At 50.0% G+C, this 20,282-nt stretch overlaps 1 protein-coding gene across 2 annotated transcripts in view; it reads right to left on the bottom strand.

The window, feature by feature from the left end:
- AMMECR1 (AMMECR nuclear protein 1) overlaps window positions 1-20,282 on the bottom strand; it is a 149,121-nt gene that overhangs the window by 31,842 nt on the left and 96,997 nt on the right. For both annotated transcript variants that reach the window (XM_060249232.1, XM_060249231.1), the window contains exon 3: window positions 7,764-7,878. In XM_060249232.1, the coding sequence (XP_060105215.1) occupies window positions 7,764-7,878 (115 nt within the window). The remainder of the gene's footprint in view (window positions 1-7,763; window positions 7,879-20,282) is intronic.

Genomic DNA, 20,282 nt, shown 5'->3' with positions numbered 1-20,282 from the left:
TGTAACTGATGATCTTCGAGTGGTCATCTGTGCAGTCACACCAATGGGAGAGGCGCCGGCGCCGATCACGATCGGTAACTTCAAAGCCGCGGATTTCCGCGCCCCCGCCCCGGTGCGCATGCGCAGGCACCCCTCCCCTGCGCATGCCCAACGGGGCAGGAGCGGACATCCCGCCAGTTCCTTCTGACCGCTGCAGGAGCCCTGGACGGACCCGCAGCAGTGGGGAAGGTGGGCGGGTAGTGTGACTGCACAGATGACCACTCGAAGATCATCAGTTACAGGTAGGAAACCTGTTTATCTTCTTCGTGGTCTCTGTGCATCACACCAATGGGAGAATAGCAAGCTCACCACATACCTGGAGGAGGGTTGCGTGGTCCGTCAATAGGCGAGCGACTGCAGAACTGCACTGCCCACCGACGAACTTTGTCTCCACTGAAGGTCCAGCGCATAGTGTTTGATGAACGTATGCGGGGAGGACCAAGTAGCTGCTTTGCAAATGTCCGGCAAAGGCACCCCCTTCATGAACGCAGCTGAGGTAGCCATTGCCCTCGTGGAGTGAGCTCTGATAGGCCCCGGCAGAGGCCGCTTACGTAGCAAGTAGCACAGCTTAATTGTCTCTGTCAACCACTTGGACAGTCTCTGTGAGGAGATTCTCTGCCCCATAGAGGCCGAGGCATACGAGACGAAGAGCCTGGAGTCCTTGCGCACCGGTCTGATTCTATGTAAATAAAAGGAGAGTGCGCGCTTCACGTCAAGAGCGTGAAAACGTCTTTCCGAAGCCGAAGTGGGGTTCGGGAAATAGACCGGTAAGTAAATCTCCTTGTTTAAATGGAAGGCAGACACCACCTTCGGTAGGAAGGTCACATCTGGTCGCAAACGCACCCCTTCCGTGCTGAACTGCAGATAAGGGTGGTCACATCGCAAAGCCGCCAGTTCTCCCACCCGACGTGCTGAGGTAATGGCCACCAGGAAAGCCGCTTTCCATGAAAGAAGCTGCAGGGAACAAGTGGCCATAGGCTCAAAGGGTTTTCCCATGAGACCCTCCAAAACCCCGGGTAGGTCCCAGGAAGGCAAAGGAGCCCTGACAGAGGGGTACAGCCGCACCAGCCCCTTCAGGAAACTCTTGGTGGTAGGGTGAGTGAACACCGACCTGCCCTCAACTTGCTCATGGTTGGCTGAGATGGCCGCCAGGTACACCCTGATGGAAGAGACCGTCAGTCCCCTGTCTAACAAGGAGACCAAAAAGTCAAGGATGCTAGGGAGGCCCGCCCTCCTTGCGTCACTGCCCCTTTGAGAGGCAAATTTAACGAACTGAGTCCATTTGTAGGCATAGGACTTCCTCGTTGACTCCTTCCTACAATTAAGGATGACGTGTTGCACCCTCTCTGACAGCTCGCTCAGCCGAGCTTCCATGCCGTCAATTTCAGATGCGGGACGTCGTGGTGAACTATCCTGCCCTGCTGGGAGGAAAGTAGGTCCGGCTCCCCTGGGAAGTGGTGAAACCTGCCCTTGGACAACTGTAGCACAGGGGCGAACCAGTGTTGCCTGGGCCACCAGGGGGTGATCAGGATGCCCCTCGGACGCTCTGAGTATAGTTTCTGCACCACCCGTGTGATGAGCGGGATCGGGGGAAACAGATAGAGGTGGAGGCGGTACCAGCGAAGCAGAAGACCGTCCCCCAGCGACAAGGGATCTTTCCCCCCCCGGCAACAAAAGTTCTCGCACTTTCTGTTGTCCCGAGTGGCGAAGACGTCTATCTCCGGAGTCCCCCACTCCTGGAAGACCGGCTGTAGGAAGGTCCAGTTCAATTCCCACTCGTGCAGGGACGCTCCTCCCCTGCTGAGGAAGTCCGCACATACATTTTGCTCGCCCGGGAGGTGAGCTGCAAAGAGGTAAGTGTTCATCTCCATGCAAATCTGCCATACCTGCAATGCTAGAAAACACAACTTGCGAGACACCGTGCCGCCCTGCCTGTTTATATAGGCCAGCGCCGTGGTGTTGTCCGTCAGTATTGCTACAGTTCGGTTTGCTAGCAGTGGCCTGAAAGAGAGGATAGCGTGATGAATCGCCAGAAGTTCTAGGAAGTTGATATGATATTGCAGGTGGTCCCTGGGCCATCTGCTGCCCACGCAAAGACCGTTGACATGTGCCCCCCATCCCCATAGGGATGCGTCTGAGGTCAGAGTCACTGTCGGCTGTGGCCTGTGGAACGGTGCCCCTTGAAGCAAGTTTTGCTTGTGGCACCACCACGTCAGAGACGCCAGGATCTCCTGCGGAATGGAAAACCTGCGTAGCGGAGGGTCTATCCCACAACGGAATCGTCTCAGGAACCACAACTGAAGACTCCTCATGTGCAGCCGTGCAAACGTCAGCACCGCCGTAGTGGCTGCCATTAGTCCCAGCAACCGCAGAATCTGGAGTGCAGTTACGGTTTGGCTTGACCGGAAAATGTGTATTAAGTCTATAATGTCCTTTGCTCTTTTCTCCGGCAGAAATGCCCTGCACTGTTGTGTGTCCAGAATCGCCCCAATGAATTGGATCCTTTGGGATGGATGGAGGAAGGACTTCTTCATATTCACTCGTAACCCCAACTGTTGGAGGAGGTTCAGGGTGGTGGAGATATGCTTCAGGAGGTCGGGTTCGGATCCGGCCACCAGAAGCCAATCGTCGATGTACGGGTATATTGCTATGCCCTGCAATCTGAGGTGGGCCGCCACCACTACCATAGACTTTGTGAATACCCTTGGGGCTGTTGACAACCCAAAGGGAAGCGCACGGTATTGGAAGTGCGAAGTCCCAATGGCGAACCTTAGAAATTTTCTGTGAGCTGGATGGATGCTTATATGAAAATAAGCATCCTGGAGGTCCAATGTAGCCATCCAGTCTCCAGGGTTTAGCAGAGGAAGTATGTTGGACAGGGATGTCATACGAAACTTTTGGTGTGGTATAAAGTCGTTGAGTCCCCGAAGGTCCATTATGGGCCGCAGGCCCCCATCCCGCTTCGGGACGGTAAAATAGCGGGAGTAGAACCCCATTCGGACTTGGTCTGGCGGAACGGGTTCTATGGCCTTCTTCTCGAGCAAAGTCCTCACCTCCTCTCGGAGGGTGGGAGACGGGGTGGTGTAGACGAATGTTGGAGCCTTCGGCTCCTGTAGAAATTCGATTAGATAGCCCAGCCGGACTATCGACAGCACCCAGTGGTCTGTTGTTATGGACGACCACGCTCGGAAAAAGGGCCAGAGGCGGGGGTGGTCTGAAGAATTGGAGGGGGTGTGGTAAAGGAAGGGGGGGGAGTCAAAGGCCCTGTTTAGCCGGCCTGTTCCCCTTTTGCCTGGAAGACTGGGAGGAGGTAGGCGAGTATTTGGCCTTAGCCCCGTACTGGGACTTGCTGAAGGAGCCCGAGGTCTTGGGCCGCCATTGTTGGTCCCCAGATTGCTTCTGGAAGGGTTTCTTGCTCCATGCCTTGGACCATGGACGCTTGGTTTGCTGCCTGGATGACGCCGGTACCCCCAGATTCCTGGAGGTACGGATGCTTTTGTCCATGTCTTGGAGCACCGTATCGGTGGTGGCGCTGAATAGCCCCTTTCCATCGAAAGGTAAGTCCTCGACATAAGCCTGGGTGTCGGCCTGTAAGGCTGTGGACCTCAGCCATGAGTGTCTCCGAAGAGTCACAGCCGAAGTAAGAGTCTTGGCACCTATATCCCCAGCGTGTTTAGCGGAGTTTAACTGCTGCTTGGCCAATGCCATGCCCTCGTTCTGGATTTTCTTAAGGGCATTTCTGGAGTGTTCTGGAAGCCCTGGGAGTAAGGTGGACACACGATCCCATAGGGCGTATTGATAGCGCCCCATGCAGGCAGCGTAATTGGCGACCTTGAGGCCCAATGCTCCTGCCGTGTAAAATCTTCGCCCCAGACCATCTAGCTTCTTACCCTCCTTGTCTGGAGGGGTGGCGTGGGTCTTCCTGGCCTTGGAGGATGAAGCCACTACGATTGAATTGGGTCGGGGGTGATTGAAGAGAAAGTCCGCTGAGGATTCTTGAATACGGTACATGTGATCAAGCCTGCGCGATGTAATAGGGGTGGAAGCAGGCTTGTCCCATGAAGCTTTTGCAGTGTGTAACATCACCGTTGTCAATGGAAGCGCTACGGCCGTCGATGTATCCATCTGAACGATGTCGAATACACTATCGGTAACGACAGGCACAGGCTGAATGGTCGACAAAGATATAGACTGAGCCATCCTTTTTATCAGTTCCCCATAGGATTTTAAGTCCTCCGAAGGGGAGATGGGCTGGTCTTCTCCGACCTTGTTTGGGGGAGATAGCTCCTCTGAGGACAGCTGCTCCTCTTGGATAGAGCCCTCGGAGGATCTCGGTGAGTCCGGGGACTCCGACTGGTCTGACTGAGCGGGTCGATCGCGAATCGGTTCCGGGGCCACAGTCTCTTCGGTGGGAGGAGACTTCTTCCTCTTTGCCGGTTCCTCGGCCGGAGGCTTCGACATCGACGCCGACGCTTTGCGCTTCGGGGGGCAGTACGATGTCCTCGAACGGTAAGATGCTTCCGAACGTTGGTCCCAATCAGGCTGACGAGGAGGGAACCAGGGAAACATGGACGGCATCGGGCAGGACCCGTAGAGGTATTGCCATTGCCTTTGGTCCCACGAGAGCGGTGGCGGTGTTCGCAGTCGTGGGGAAACTTCTCGGTGCCTCCTAGGAGATCGATCCTCCGGAGATCTCTCCTTCGATGACCGACGATCCCGTCGATACCGAGGACTCCAGGATCGGTCCCGTTGGGATGTCTTAAGCTGGTCCGGATGTGGCACCCGTTTCAGTGTTAGAGGGGAGACTCTCTGCGCACTGCGGGATCGATCCCGAGGAGTCGTCTCCGGTCGATCTCGAGAGCTGTCCTTCTCCTCCTGAGTGAGGTCCGAAGGGCTGTCATCGCTCACCAGACGTTGCGCCGATTCCAGATCTCGGTCGGAGTCGGAAGAGATCGCTATCTGCGTCGACATCGATTCGAGCGGCACAGTCGGTCGATGCCGAGCCGGGGAGGCCAGCAACTTTAAAGGCGGTAACACTGGAGTTGCTAGATCGGGCGGCGATGTCGGTGACGAGGTCGCAGGAACCTTCTTATGCTTCTGTTTGTCGGACTTTTTCTTCGACCCCGCAGAAGCTCCTTTATCCTCCTTAGACCTCTTCGCTGGTGTCGAGGTCTCTGATAACGAAGCCGAGCCCGCTCTTTTCAGGGGGCGATCGGCATCGAGGGAGGTTTTGTCGGTATCGACCACCGACGTCGAGGATTTTGGCGCGCTTTCTGATGACGCCATATTCCTCGGAGACAGCGCCTGTTCGACCAAGGCTGCCGCGAGACGAGCCGCTCGGTTTTTGCGGGTTTGTCTGGAAAACCTCGCGCAATGGGTGCAGGAGTCCGGTTTGTGTGTCTCTCCTAAACACAGCAAACAAAGGGTATGGCCGTCCGGAGGGGCGATCTTACTGCCACACCGCCTGCACCGTTTGAAGAAGCCCCAGCGCTTTTCCATACGCGAAAGCGTGGGGAGGGTGAGGGGGGGAAGAGGGAAGGGAAGGGAAAGGGATACTGGAGTCAAGGAAAAATAACAAAAATAACACTCCACCCCACTCACGAAATGAAGGAAAGCGATAACGCTAGAAGAATCCGCACTGGAAAGAAAACCAGCAAGGCTGAAGCAAGTAATCCACCGACCGAAGGAAAGATCGACTGATCTCAGCGGCGGTCAGAAGAGAACTGGCGGGATGTCCGCTCCTGCCCCGTTGGGCATGCGCAGGGGAGGGGTGCCTGCGCATGCGCACCGGGGCGGGGGCGCGGAAATCCGCGGCTTTGAAGTTACCGATCGTGATCGGCGCCGGCGCCTCTCCCATTGGTGTGATGCACAGAGACCACGAAGAAGATTAGTTTATTTATATGAGAGGTGAAGCCATATTGTGACCATTTTGGAAAGCTTAAATGTGTATCTCGAGACGTTAATGGCCTTCACACAATATTGCACTGTAACAGCCTATAAACTGTTTGGATAGTAAATGCTGCAGAAATAGCTCCCAATCCTGTCCATTCCCAGTTTCTCGGCTATTAATAATGATTATTTAAATGATTTTTAGGTCTGTAACACGTTTTAATTTTAGTGCAAAAAACTGAGTAAACTGCAGTTTAGGGAGACCAGAGGTTCTTCACATGGGGCAGCCAATTCACAGCCTGCAAAGCTGCATGTGGCATGCCACTGCTGGCAGGAATACTCAAAAGCTGCAAGTCAACTGAGTGGGACATTTCTAATTTCATGGCTTGGAAACAGCTCGGAGATTGATGGAGGGATGGAAAAGGCCCCATTATAAACATACACAAAGCACTGGACTTTTGACATTCAAAGTTCTGGGCTCTCCCCCCCCCCACCACCCTGCTTCAAGTGAGACAACAAAGGGGAATTGGTACCCACAGGGTACAGGTTCAAGCAATCAGAAGCCCTTGCCACTCTCTATGACCTGTGAGCTGCATTATTCTCCTTTGTGTTAACTATTATTGCACAACTGCCTCTTCCCAAGGCCAGTGATGTAGAACGATGTCCTCGTGAAAGCCACATAAACATCATTCACGGCCTTATCGGTGAAAGCAACCGCTACAGAGGCTACACATTTTTAATGTGCATGACCAGAATCCCCGCCCTTAATGTTCATTGATTCAGAACCCCTAAATCCTGCATTAGAGCTCCTCAGCTGAACGTCAATGCAGAGGGTTGGAATTTGTGGCATTCCGTGATGATTATATTGCCGTCGTTGTTGCAAGAGATGCATTTTTCAGAGCAGATTTTCGGCACCCACTCTAAACTGCTTGTTGCAACAAGGAGATTTTCAAGATGCTGACAATCACTCTTGTCCTGCAAGCTTTCAGGCTCACATAAAGAGCTGTGTGCGGGTTTTGATGATAACTGCTCACGTGGGCGTTGCTGTATACATAATGTATATGGGTTAGAAGAGAGACAAAGGGTCAGTTATGTGGCTCCTGCTGTGGGACTGTTTTTACTTAAAGGTTTCAGCTTCACTAGCTCAAAACTCTCTCTCAGGCCTAGTATTCAGGCAGGGGCTGTACCACTTCAGAGGCAGTGGGGGTTATACTGCTTCAGATTGCAGGTCAGGCCTGGCATGACAGAACAGTCCTTCATCAAAAAAGCTTTCTGCACACAGAATAACTAGCTAAGCTAAAGCCTTCACCTTGGAAACTTTTTTATTTTCTGTGTGCAGGGAAATACTTCGTATGGAGGACTATTTTGCTATGTGAGGACCCCTCCCGACCATGCAACTTAAGGCAGCCCTGAGTCTTGGAGAAGGTAGCATATAAATCCTGTTTTTAGAAAATGAAGTGGCAAGGCCCACTCAGAAACAGGAAGGTTAAAGGGAGCAGCCATGAGTTTTGGAGCACAGGCTGGCCAAGGGGAAGGAGTGAAATCCTGCTGTGCATTTGTGGGATGCGCCAGTCAAATACAGCTTTGGGAGTTAATTGGCTGGCTGTTCTAGAGAAAGCAATAAACTCTATTCTTATGGGGGCTAAGCTGGGGCCTTGAAGAACCTTCCCACTGCATCTGCGGTACAAAACCTGATCTAAGAAGCGATTGCCCCAAGATGCTACTGAACTCACTGCGCTGAGCTTTCCAATCTTTTTGTTTGTAATGAGAATGGTGACTGAGAAATGGTGTTCAGTGAAGCAGCAACTCTCGTGTAAATCTTCAAGACTCCTTACCTCCCAGTCCATGTAATCACAGACATCTTCAAAATTAGTTAGTAGAGACACTGAGCAGAAAAGTCGTGGCAGCTCATCCCTCGTCATTGGGGGGAATCGGCTATCTTTAAGGGCACTGGGGAAAACAAAAAAGAAACAACCATGACGTCGCAGCATCTGATTGTGAACGAGCACATCGGAAGGGCTAAGAAAGGCCACAACAGCCGTTGGCCCTTAGCAAAACATTCCTGTCAATTCCAATACCAAAGCGGTTCTGGACTTCTTCGGCAGTCGGTTACTGTGTCAGCTCAACACACCATGTCCAGCACCAGCTTCTCCCCACCTCCATTCCTCCTGGAACCCCCACCCTTATTTATGGCCAGCCAAATGGAAAGTGACCTTTGGCCAAACAAAACACATGGTGGGGGGGGGGAGGAAGACATATCTTGGTGTTCACCGAAATCCACAGCTGAACATACATTAAGTATTTCAAGGAACAGTTTTTAAAGGTGGATATAGAATTCGAAGTAAGCCTAAAGGGCCCTCCCAGGCATGGCTCAACCATTGGCACTGCGAGGTCCAAGACTGAGATAACATTAGGTAAGAAAACTGTGAACTTCTGAGATAACCCTCTTTGTCTTGGACAGAGCTCAAGGGGAAAGGATTCAACATCAAGTAACAGCAGAAGTATTTTTTTAAAGGTGAATTGGAAAGGCCAGAGAAGCATGCGGCAGAATTTAGAAGAGGAAATCTGTAAAATATGCACATATTTGAGGGATAAAACCTTCCTCCCAAGAAGATTTATTTTAAAACAGTCATGTTAAATATTCTTCAGACATTTGCTAAATATTTCCAGATTATTTGATACCTGTATTTGAAAACCAATGACACTGCATTTCAATATTTGGCAGTATGACAGGTGGCATGCCATGGAATTCAGTATCTGACAGCTACCAGCTAGGAGATGTCTATGACATCTGCTGTGATCTCAACTATTGGGAGACAGGAAGCCTAGAGCAGTAGAATCTCAAAGGTAAAATTTTCACAATGAAAAGGGATGATGAAAAAGATGAACAGTGGACATTTGTTTCTGTCATAATATCCCTTAGGTTAGATCACAGAAGCATTAGCTGAAGGAGCCACCAAAACTGGTTTCCTAAACTGCTTCAGCACTGGAGGAATTTAAAAGCAACAGAGCTCCTTCCTATACACCCCCCTCCCTCTCTCTCCTCCTCTCCCTCCCTGCCCTCCTCCCTAGCTAGAGAAGTCCTGAATCTGAATTCATGATGAAAACTAAGGCTTATTAGAACTAAAGTTGCCCATTAAACAGCATTCTCTTCCTTAAAACTTGATTCCACGTATTACTTAGAAGCAAGGTTTCCTAAAGTTTCATCTCTCAGAATTTTACACTGTTTCCTTTTGGCTATTAATTTGGGATTTCAGGTACTTATGAAAGTTGCTACATATGTACAATTCGCTATTATTGCAGGTTTCCATCCCTTTTGTTCACATTCTGTTTTCTCTATTTCCTTTGGTTTGTTACCTTTTCCCCATTCAGATAACTCATGTACAAAATCTGCAATATTAAAAACATCAGGTATAATTTTTTTAAAAAAGAACTCTTTGAACAGTTATGGGCAAGATCAAATATAATCCTTAATGCAAATCCTTTTTGGGTAACAGAAAAAGCCTGCCCAATTGGTTCACCTTAATACAATTTCTACCACACCTGCTTCCCAAAAAAACCTTGTAATTTTTTCCCTTAAAGATTGTATATACATGCATCCTCGCCCTTAAAACACACACACAATCAGATTGTCGTCATATAAACGCACATCCACAGAACTACCTAGTGCATATGATTACTCAAGTGTATAGCTTAATCAAAGTGATAAAAAATACTGTGTAAACAAAAAATTTAAATTTGCAATGAATGGAATATGCATCATTTTCAATACTAAAAAAATTCTCCATGTAAAACCAGAAGACAGGTAGAATGGAAAGCGGGGCAGAGGCAACTCATTAAAGATTTTACATTTGTATCCCACCTTTCCATGAATATGCTCAAAGTAGCTAATGGAAGTTATGATTAGATGCCAAGTTGAAACCGGAGGGCTGACACTTCCCTCCGCTGCAGGGAATTAATGTCAAGCAGCTGCAATTAAGGACGGCGTTATGATTGTGGGGACAGACGGGACCGGCCACTTTTTTCTTCAACACTTTTTTCTTTCTTTCTTTTCTTGAGCCTCCATCTCAATAGTCAATATTTGCCAGGATGCTTCCCTGAAAGCTGCGGGAGTCTGCGTGCCATATGAATCCCATTTTGAGACAAGTGCTTTTGTTTTTTTTAACCAAGCTGTGAAACTGCAGCTTCCCAATAAAGTCCTCGCTCTGTTTCCCCAACTGCCTCAATGGCTTGCAGCAACATCAGAGTTCAAAACAGCTCTAATTACACTGAAGCTGTGCTAATCAGCTGGATGCAAGCAGCCACAGGGGCCTCTCACAGCTCTCCCCACAAGGTTTCCCTTCTTGGGTCTCAGCAGCACTAGAACACCACAGTATTGCAACAGCTGTGACCAAATAAAAGAGCAAGTTTAACACAGAAACGCTGGCGACAGCAATAGGAGCAGACACTTTCGGATTTAACAAATTGTGAAGTTTGACGGGGCTTTTCCACAGCTCTTTGGTTGGAGGAGAAGCCCGTTTTGTTACCCTAGCTCCTTGGAGGAAACCCCCTTTTTGTTACCCTTAACCTTGTAACCCACAACTGAATTGCCTGCATTAGAACAGTGATACTCCCTTAGGGGCTCAGGAGCCACTAGCGGCTCTTTGACATTATATTTGCCCTGTGTTTCAGCAAAATGGCTAAGGCTCTTGCTTGATGGGGCTTGTGACTGGTAGGTGGTATCCGCCTTGACATGGCTGTTGCCAGAGGAATGGAGAAAATGCAAGCCTCCCTTAAATGCAGGCCACATGCCTGGGATGGAAATAAATGCAGCTCTTTTGGTTAGCGGTAATTACAAGTGCAGTGAGTACCCCTGATTTAGAGAAACGGTTAGCAGCAGAGGGACTGAAGTGATCGTGAAGCTCCGAGACATTTAGAAGTTTATACTTTGCTGGAGGACTACACATTAGGGCTGACTGAGTCGGTCAACTATTACCACTTGAGGACAGTGGCCCAGATCTGTGGCTCCAGCGTTTTTTTCGCAGCAAACCGTAGTTTCAAGGCCACCTGTTAAACTATGCATGTGTTGGCTTCCTCTAAGGTTTCAATGCATGTTTGCTTGAGGAAGATAACTGCACAGGTAAATTGGAGCTGGGAGGCAATAAAATGGCACTGCCTATATTTACCACATAACCATTATCACCAGGGCCCACCTGCAAGACTTTGGGATGCAAGGACCTGGTAACACTCCTTGTGGCAAAAACTATGCTAGTGGACAACATCCCCTCAAAGCAGACACCCCCCCCCCCCCAGCCCTTGCAAGACAACAAACTAAGCAAATTTTGATCAAGAAGAAGATGACTGCTTGCCCATCCTGAAACACAAGTTAGAAGACTGCCACAAGCATGCTTATTTCTGCATGTTCCCACCAACGGGTCAATGTGGGCTGGACTACAAGTAGCAGCCATTATAGAATGTGGGACAGTACGTTCGGCCTACACCCGTCAACACTGAAGTAATGACTAGAATCCACCTTAGGTGCACCCTTCAAAAAGAACATGTTGTGCAGCATGGCAAGCATGAGAAACTTTAAGTGAACTCCCCCCTGAGCAAAGAGAGCTAGCTGCACAGATCTCAGGATTCCAACCAATAAACCCCAACATATTCAGGTGCATCGACAAAACAAATACTCTGAACTACTACACAGCTGCGGTGTTTTTCAAGAGGCTGGTCTCTTTCAGAAGGCCAACTGCTACGTTAAATATCAACTGCAGCCCATAGTTTCCAAGGTTGGCTCTAATTAAAACAGGAACCAAGTTTACCAGGCATTTTAGCTTTCTTCATGTGGGTGCAGCAGATTTAGAAAAGCCCACATCACACACACTGGTATCTGCAGTCTCTGCACCATTTTTCTTTCTCTGATTTCCAAGCAAATTAGCAATGAAAAGTATCACAGACAATTACTGCTTTGTGATAAAGGCAACTGTAGGTTAATAAAAACACCCCGACATTAAAGCTTTTTCACAGCATGGCTTCATTAATCGTCCATATGATCCCACATTTTTATTACAATCCCCCCCCCCCCGGAAGAGATTTAAAAAACCCACAAACATTACTAGAAATATGTTCATATAAATGGTAAAGTGTGCCCTTGGGTTGCAACTGAGTAATGGTGACCCCATGAAATTCTACACCTCATGGGGTTTTCCAGGGCAAGAAATGTTCAGAGGTGGTTTGCTATTGCCTGCCTCTGCATTGCAACACCAGCCTTCCTTGGTGGTTTCCCATCCAAGTATTGACCCTGCTTACCTCCCAAACTCTGAAGAGGTCAGGATAATCTGGGCTATTATATATATTCTATAAACCTTTTAGCACCATTTACCCAGATTTAGGCTGCCACTGAGAAGTGGAAAACGCTGTTCCCCAAAATGTGGTTTCATTGCAGTGATCCTCTGGTTACAAATTACAGATCTACTGAGCCAGACAGAAAATGGTTCTAAAAACACAAGACTGTGCAAAGGGACCTCAATAACATCACATGCAGATTTACTAGAACACGTCACCAGTTACATTTCCTCTGTATTGCAGTTGCCTGTCTGTTTTCCCCTTAAAGCCTGCCGCTAACCAGTGAAATTGCTGTCACACGTATGGCCAGCTATATAGGAGATACTTTCATGTGGTGTGAGCCTATGCCGCAAAAGGAAGCCCATGGAAATGATGCGACCACGGGGGTGGGCCCAGCTGCCTGGCCCTTTCGACTCCCCACCAATGCAACATTCTCATTCGTGTGCGCTGCTCCTTGACAGCACAGGAATGGAAACCAGTACGAGGAAGTGGCTCCTATGCTGTAACTATGAAGGGTCACACCAGACGTCATTTGGGGGGTGGTAGAAAGTGCTGTCAAGTCACAGCCAACTTATGGTGACCCTGTTGGGTTTCCAGAGCAAAGAGGTGAACAGAGGTGGTTTGCCATTCATTGCCTGCCTCTGTGTAGCAACCCTGGACTTCCTTGGCGGCCTCCCATCCGAGTACTTAGCAGCAGGCCTCAGGTCAGCAGGAGCTCACAGGAGGGCAGCTCCTGAACCTTTCTGAGGGGTTCCCCCTCCTCCTCCCTACCTACCTTGTCCATTGAATAGTAGGTGCAGCTGCATAACAATCCCTGGATTGGGAGAATGGGCAGCCAGCCACCCATCAGGGGCTTTGCCAGGCCCCCAGCAGCCCTCATTAACCCTTGGAGAAGCACACACCACCCTTTCTCCACTTCTTACATGATTTTCATAGAATCATAGAGTTGGAAGGGACCTCCAGGATCATCTAGTCCAACTCCCTGCACAATGCAGGAAACTCACAAATATCTCCCCCCTAAATTCACAAGATCTTCATTGGGCGGCAGGTGGCTTGCTGGCCTTTTGGCTGCAGGGGGTGGGCAGCCCAGGAGAGCCCTGGATCTCTAGCCAGCCCAAGCAGGCCTCACTCACCCAGGGCTCTCCTTTATTGCATCGGGTTGTTTTTGGCTGGGGGCAGGTGGCATATGCCAATGAGTGATGCTAGTGAGCTCCACCACCTCTTTTTCTTCCAAACAACCCCTGCTTGGCAGGACTGCCCTTGCTCATCTTTCACGTTCTGATGAGACCGAACTAGGCTGGGCCATCTAGGTCAGGATTTCAGATGACATTTTACATCCAGAAAAATCTTTTCTTGCGCACAATAAACGTTACTGATTTGCAACTGGGATCAGTATCGCCTACACAAAAGACTTCACTGCTAAGGACTGGACGGAAATGTCCTGACTGTGTGTAAATTGGGGAATGATTTTTCTAAAAAATCAACTGGTGAGTTAAAGGTGAAAGTCAGAAGTGAGCATTTAGTCCTGAGAAAATAAACAAGCTGTTGTGTAGATAAAGCTTCCCTACTGCAAGAATGAACCCCGCAAGCTGGCTTCTTGTTCAGCTTGTGTTGAATCAAAACTCCATTTATCCCAGAGCACTAGCAGCCCCCACATTCTTGAGGGATTCATAGAGGTTTATAAGCCATTTCTATCCTACTAACTTTAGGGGTGTTAAGAAGACAGGCCTAACCCCATCTAAGTTCGAGGAATGTTGTAAAACAAGCCATGGAAACAGAGAGAGAGAAAAAAACAGGTTACTCACCTGTAATTGATGATCTTCGAGTGGTCATCTGTGCAGTCACACACATGGGTTTTCCTATCAGGACGAACCCTACCTCGGAGATTTTAAATAGCTAGCCTAGGCGTTATTTTTGGCGCGCACTCCCTCCCGCTCTGGGGAGCAGGCATCCACTGCGCATGCCTGTAGCGCGAGGGAGGCGCCCAACCCACTCAGTTTCTTTCCCCGCCGCTGACATAATAGGAGCGCGGATATATAAGACAAGTAGCCAGCAGCGGGGACGGCTGGGCGGGCGTGTGTGACTGCACAGATGACCACTCGAAGATCATCAATTACAGGTGAGTAACCTGTTTATCTTCTTCGTGGTCTCTGTGCAGTCCCACACATGGGTGACTGATAAGCTGATCTGCAAGGCGGTGGGTGCTGGCACTAGAGTTGGAGGAAAAAATAGTGCAAAGGTTAGTGCAACATAGGCAGCACATTATAGGCTATAAGGTAAGTAACTACTCACCACGCCCGGACCAGCTTCTTAGTCAAAGATGGAGCGAAGAACTGCCTGTCCAAAGGATGCATCCCGCCTAGCACGAACGTCCAAAGCGTAGTGCGTGGCGAAGGTCGAGGAGGAAGACCAAGCGGCAGCAGCGCAAATGTCCTCCATGGATACACCCCTGGCAAGGGCAGATGACGTTGACAAAGCTCTTGTAGAATGAGCTCTTATGGCAGATGGAACTGGTTGCTTCGCGAGCTTGTAGCACAGCTCTATAGCAGCAACCAACCACTTTGATAGTCTCTGCGTAGATATCTTTTTTCCCTTATGACGGCGGCCGTAGGCCACGAAAAGTCTGGAGTCTGTGCGGAACGATGCAGTTCGATCTATATAGTAGGCGAGTGCTCTTCTCACGTCTAGACAGTGTAGAGCTTCTTGGCCCTTATCCGTAGGCCGTTGGAAAAAGGCAGGTAAGGTAGTGGTTCTATGCAGATGGAATGCGGAGACCACCTTCGGTAAGAAAGCGGGATCTGGCCGTAACACCACCTTATCATGGTGAAACATGGTGTAAGGCGAGTCCGCTCTGAACGCGCAGAGATCACTTGCTCTTTTAGCAGAGGTGAGTGCAACTAAAAGAGCCGTTTTCCATGAGAGGAGGTGAAGTGGTATCGTAGCCATAGGTTCAAAAGGTGGTTTTACTAGTTGGCTAAGCACTAGTGACAAACTCCAGCTAGGATACATTTGCCGTAGTGGTGGGTGCAAATGTAAGATTCCCTTTAAGAAGGATTTCGCAGCAGGGTGTGAGAAGACAGTTCGACCCTGTACATGCGGGTGAAAAGCTGAGATTGCTGCCAGGTGCACCTTCAGAGAGGAGTACGTAAGGCCCTTTTCTGACAAATGCAGTGTATATGCTAAGATTTGAGGCATGGAAGCCGAGGAGGGTCTGAAATTATGCTTGGTAGCGTAGATGGAAAACCTTTTCCATTTCATGGAATATGACTTCCTTGTTGACGGTTTCCTTGCATTAAGGAGAACGTGTCTTACTCCTTCAGGAAAGTCTGAGAACATATCCTCCAGGCCGTCAGGCGAAGTCTGTTCGGGTCGTGGTGCAGAACCCTGCCGTTCTGTTGGGACAGGAGGTTGTGTGCCAGAGGGAAGTGATGGTAAGTGCTTTCTGACAGGAGGAGAAGGGTTGTGAACCATGGCTGACGTGGCCACCATGGCGTCACGAGAATGCAATTTGTGTTGTCCAGTTGAATTTTTTGTATGCACCGTGTTATTAACGGAAAGGGAGGGAAGAGGAAGTGTAGTGGACCGGCCCACGTCTGTATGAAGGCATCCCCTGCAGACTGTTGTGAGGGCGGACCTCTCATAAAAAAGATCGCACACTGTGCATTGTCTGGTGCAGCAAACGCATCTATTGACGGAGTTCCGAATTTCCGGAATACTGGCAGAAGGTATGACCGGTGGAGTGACCACTCGTGGTCGTTGATGGAATATCTGCTCAGTCTGTCCGCTTGAACATTCTGTATGCCAGGAAGATGTACCGCAGTGAGGTGAATCTGATGGGCAATACTCCAATGCCACAGGTGCATTGCTCTTTTGCAAAGGCGGGTGGATGCTGTCCCTCCCTTGCCTGTTTATATAAAAAACCGTCGCCACATTGTCTGAGGCGATCTGTACGTGTAGGCCTTGAAGAGATGGAAGGAACGATTTTAACGCTCTGTGAACAGCTAGAAGCTCTAAGCAATTGATGTGGAGCGACTGTTCGTACGGTGTCCATTGCCCCTGGACCGTGAGTACGTCGAGATGAGCTCCCCAGCCCCATCTCGAGGCGTCTGTTGTAACCACTGCTGATGGACTTGGCCGTAAAAAGGGCATTCCCGCAAGCAGGTGAGCTCGAACTGTCCACCATTCGAGCGAAGGGAGGATGTGGCTCGGAACAGTGAGGACCGTTCCTTGAGATTGGTGTTGGGGTCGAAACGCGCGGACGAACCAGATTTGTAGGGTTCGCATGCGTAGTCTTGCGTGTGTCAGAACTGCCGTTGTGGCTGCCATAAGTCCTAACATGCGCTGAATGTTGAAGGCCGGTTGTTTGGGTTGTTGCATTATTTGTGTGGCCAGCGTCTGAATGGAGGATATCCTGTCCACAGGAAGATACGCCTTGTGGTCCGTGGTGCACAAACGAGCCCCAATAAACTGAATGTCTTGAGTTGGGGTAAGGTGTGACTTTTGATGATTGACCTGGAGGCCCAGGTTTGCTAGGAGCGCAAGTGTGATGGAAATGTCCTTCATCAACTGTGTCCTTGAAGCTCCCACAAGGAGCCAATCGTCTATGTATGGGTAGGTTGCAACGCCGCGTTGCCTGAGGTACGCTGCAATAACCGCCATACATTTTGTGAATGTCCGTGGTGCCGTGGAAAGTCCGAAGGGCAGAGCTCGGAACTGGTAGTGGTTGTTGCCAACGGCGAAACGCAGAAACTTCCTGTGGCATTGGTGTATTGTCAGGTGGAAGTATGCGTCCTGTAAATCTACCAGTGCCATCCAGGAGTTTCTGGGGATTAATGGCAGAATCGATTGTAAGGTGATCATTCTGAATTTTCTGTGGCGGATGAATTTGTTTAGGGCTCTTAGATCCAGAATCGGGCGCTGTCCCCCATCCCTTTTCGGGACTAGAAAGTACCTGGAATAAAAACCTGTCCGATGATACTGGACTGGGACAGGCTCTATAGCCGCTTTGGCTGTTAAGGTGTCTATTTCTTCCTGAAGGGAAGGTGATGGGGGAGTGGAAACAAAATGATGTCTTTTTGGTGGTGCTTGGAACTCTATGGAGTAGCCCCTCAAAATAATGTTCAGAACCCATTTGTCTGTGGTTATTTGTTGCCAATTGTCGATAAATGGAAGAAGTCTGGAGACGTGCTGAAGTGGTAGAGGTAGAAAGTCAAAGAGACTGCTTCGATGAAGATGCAGCCTTTTTAGGTGGTTGTGGTCTCTGCTGTCTCTGGTTAAAGGATTGCTTTGGAGGAGGAGCTTTACGTTTCCAGTATTCAGATTGTCGAGGGGATCTGGAACGTTTGAAGGGGGTTGGTTTCCATGATCTGGGCTTATAGCTCTGTTGTTGTTGCTGCTGTTGGGCTACCCCCAATCTTTTCGCTCGTTTGCGGCTGTCATCCACGGTGGACAGTATATCGTCCGTTGTGGCATTAAAGAGACCTTGGCCATCGAAGGGAAGGTCTTCTATCTTGAATTTTAGATCAGGCTGCAACGAAGAGGATCGAAGCCAAGCATGTCGTCTTAGGGCAATGGAGGCGGCCATCGCCTTGGAAGTGCACCCCACAGAGTGACGGATGGTGTTTATCTGTTGCTTTGAAATCCTGTTGAGCTCCTGAAGTAGCTTGCAGGCTTGTTTCTGGGAGGGCTCAGGCAGGGCAGAGACTAGCGTATTCAGTTGGGAGGAGATATTGTGGGAATACGCGGCGAAGTATGCTAGGTAATTGTTGATCTTGGCAGTTGCCGTCGAGATTGAATACATTTTCCTTCCAAGAGTATCTAACTTCCTGCCTTCCTTCTCAGGGGGTACCGGGTGGCGGGTCTGTTTGGTTTTAGAAGATGAATGCACTATCAGAGAATTCGGTGCTGGATGGCTAAATAAAAATTTCGAATCCGGTGCTTGGATCCTATAAAGGGATTCGATTCGTTTTGAAGTCGGGGGAATGGAGGCTGGGTTGTCCCAAGCTTCTTTGATGGCTTCTAGGTGTACCGGCAGCATCGGCAGAAAGGAACCAGCAGGTAAATCTGAGTGCACCAGGTCGTGTACCACGTCTGTCACCTTGGGTGCATCCGAAGTAAGAGTTACGTTAAGTGCAGAGGCCATATTGGCAATCAAGTCCAGGTATGTCTTTGCCCCTTCGGAAGGTGACAAATCCGCGGGCTTAGCGATATCTGAAGCAGGGGACCCAGGGGACATGGACTGTATCGAATCCGATGATTGAGCTTCGGATTCAGCATCAGAGTCAGGTTCGGGTTCAGGTAGGTCCGGTCTGGTTGGAGTCGTGCTTTTGGGTTCCACTGGAATCGCACCCCTAGGTTTAGAAGTCGAAGTGGAAGGAGTCGGAGACGGCTGTCTCGGTGGTTGCTTGCTCCGTTGGACAGGAGTCGTTTCCTTGGATGGGTTCATGTGATAATCGGTTCGGTACCGAGAATGATGGTATCCGCAGCATGCATGGGATTCGATGGAAGGAGACCTTGAAGCATAATGGCGTCGCCTCGGGGACATGGATGGGGACCGAGATCTCGGGTTGTAGCGATGGCGGTCCCTCCCTCTACTAGGGGATCTCTCCGGGAAACGCGCATGATGGTACCTATATCTCTCCATGCTGGGAGACCTGGCTGGGAACCGATGCGCATCGAAGTACCTGTAAGCATCATGTTTGTACTGGATGGGATTCGACATATCGCGGAACGATCTAGGATTGATGTGGTGTCGAGTCCACTGTTGCGGGTCTCGAATCGGCTCCAGCGCAGGGTCTAGCATGGATCCATGCGGGGAAGGGGATCGGGACGGAATGGGAATAACTTCTTCCGTCTGCTGGTGCGGCGACTCCGTAGCCGGGGTGGTCACTTCCTGGGTGTCGGATCCGGGAGTGGAAGGCTCGCATTGCGTCTCAGGCTCATTCTGTTGTTCGGAGGATTTTCTCGAGTCCTTCGGAATCTTCGGGTCCTTCGGGTCTGTCGGTTTCCGCGGAGCCTTCGGATCGGACGGTTTTCTCGAATCCTTCTGGCCCTTCGGGTCGGAATGCTTATGTTTCTTAGTGTGCTTCCCGCCCTTTGGTTTAGTCGCCGCGGCCGTTTGTTCTGACGTTCTCGCGCCGTCGCCGGCTTTCGCGGCATCGCCGGACTTATGCTTGCTGGGAGCAATGGCCACTGAAGCTGCCGACCTTGCGCCGTCCCCTTGGGGAGTCAGTAGGGGAGGCGACTTACTTGCTGACGAAGATTGCGACATATCAGGCTGGAGCACAGACTCCATTAAGTGACTTCTGAGTCTAGCGGCTCTGTTTTTTCGCGCCTGTTTGCAAAATTGAAGGCAGTGCGCACAGGCGTCCACTTTATGGGATTCTCCCAAACAGAACAAGCAAAGCGAATGCCCGTCCGATGTAGGGATTTTCGCCCTACAGCGCGAGCACCTTTTGAAAGTTATTTTACTGTCCCTTCCTTCCATACGCCCGGGGGGGGGGGGGGTGGGGGTGGGGGAAGGGAGGTCTGAGGAAAAAGCGGGGAAGATATTTATCTAAATCCTTTTTTTTTTTTTTTTTTTTTTTGAAGATAAGAATATGAAGAAATAGCGAAGGATGAAAGAAGAGGAAACTTGAGGAAAACGAAGGCTAGATATCTGAGGTAAGTGAGGAGCGCAACGAGGTAGGACTATCCCGGGCGGCGGTTGGAAAGAAACTGAGTGGGTTGGGCGCCTCCCTCGCGCTACAGGCATGCGCAGTGGATGCCTGCTCCCCAGAGCGGGAGGGAGTGCGCGCCAAAAATAACGCCTAGGCTAGCTATTTAAAATCTCCGAGGTAGGGTTCGTCCTGATAGGAAAACCCATGTGTGGGACTGCACAGAGACCACGAAGAAGATTTAACACTTTCCCCCGCATCATGCAAAAGAAATCCCTCCCAAAAATGTCCCCCCTCAAAACACAACAAAAAAGCCTCCTGAAAACCCTGTTCTTATTCCTGATACATGAAAAACCTGCAGTTAAAGCAAGAAGA

This window comes from Heteronotia binoei, chromosome 11 (genome assembly GCF_032191835.1).
Source record: "Heteronotia binoei isolate CCM8104 ecotype False Entrance Well chromosome 11, APGP_CSIRO_Hbin_v1, whole genome shotgun sequence".
Taxonomy (NCBI): domain Eukaryota; kingdom Metazoa; phylum Chordata; class Lepidosauria; order Squamata; family Gekkonidae; genus Heteronotia; species Heteronotia binoei.
This window is presented reverse-complemented; position numbering and strand designations above follow the sequence as displayed.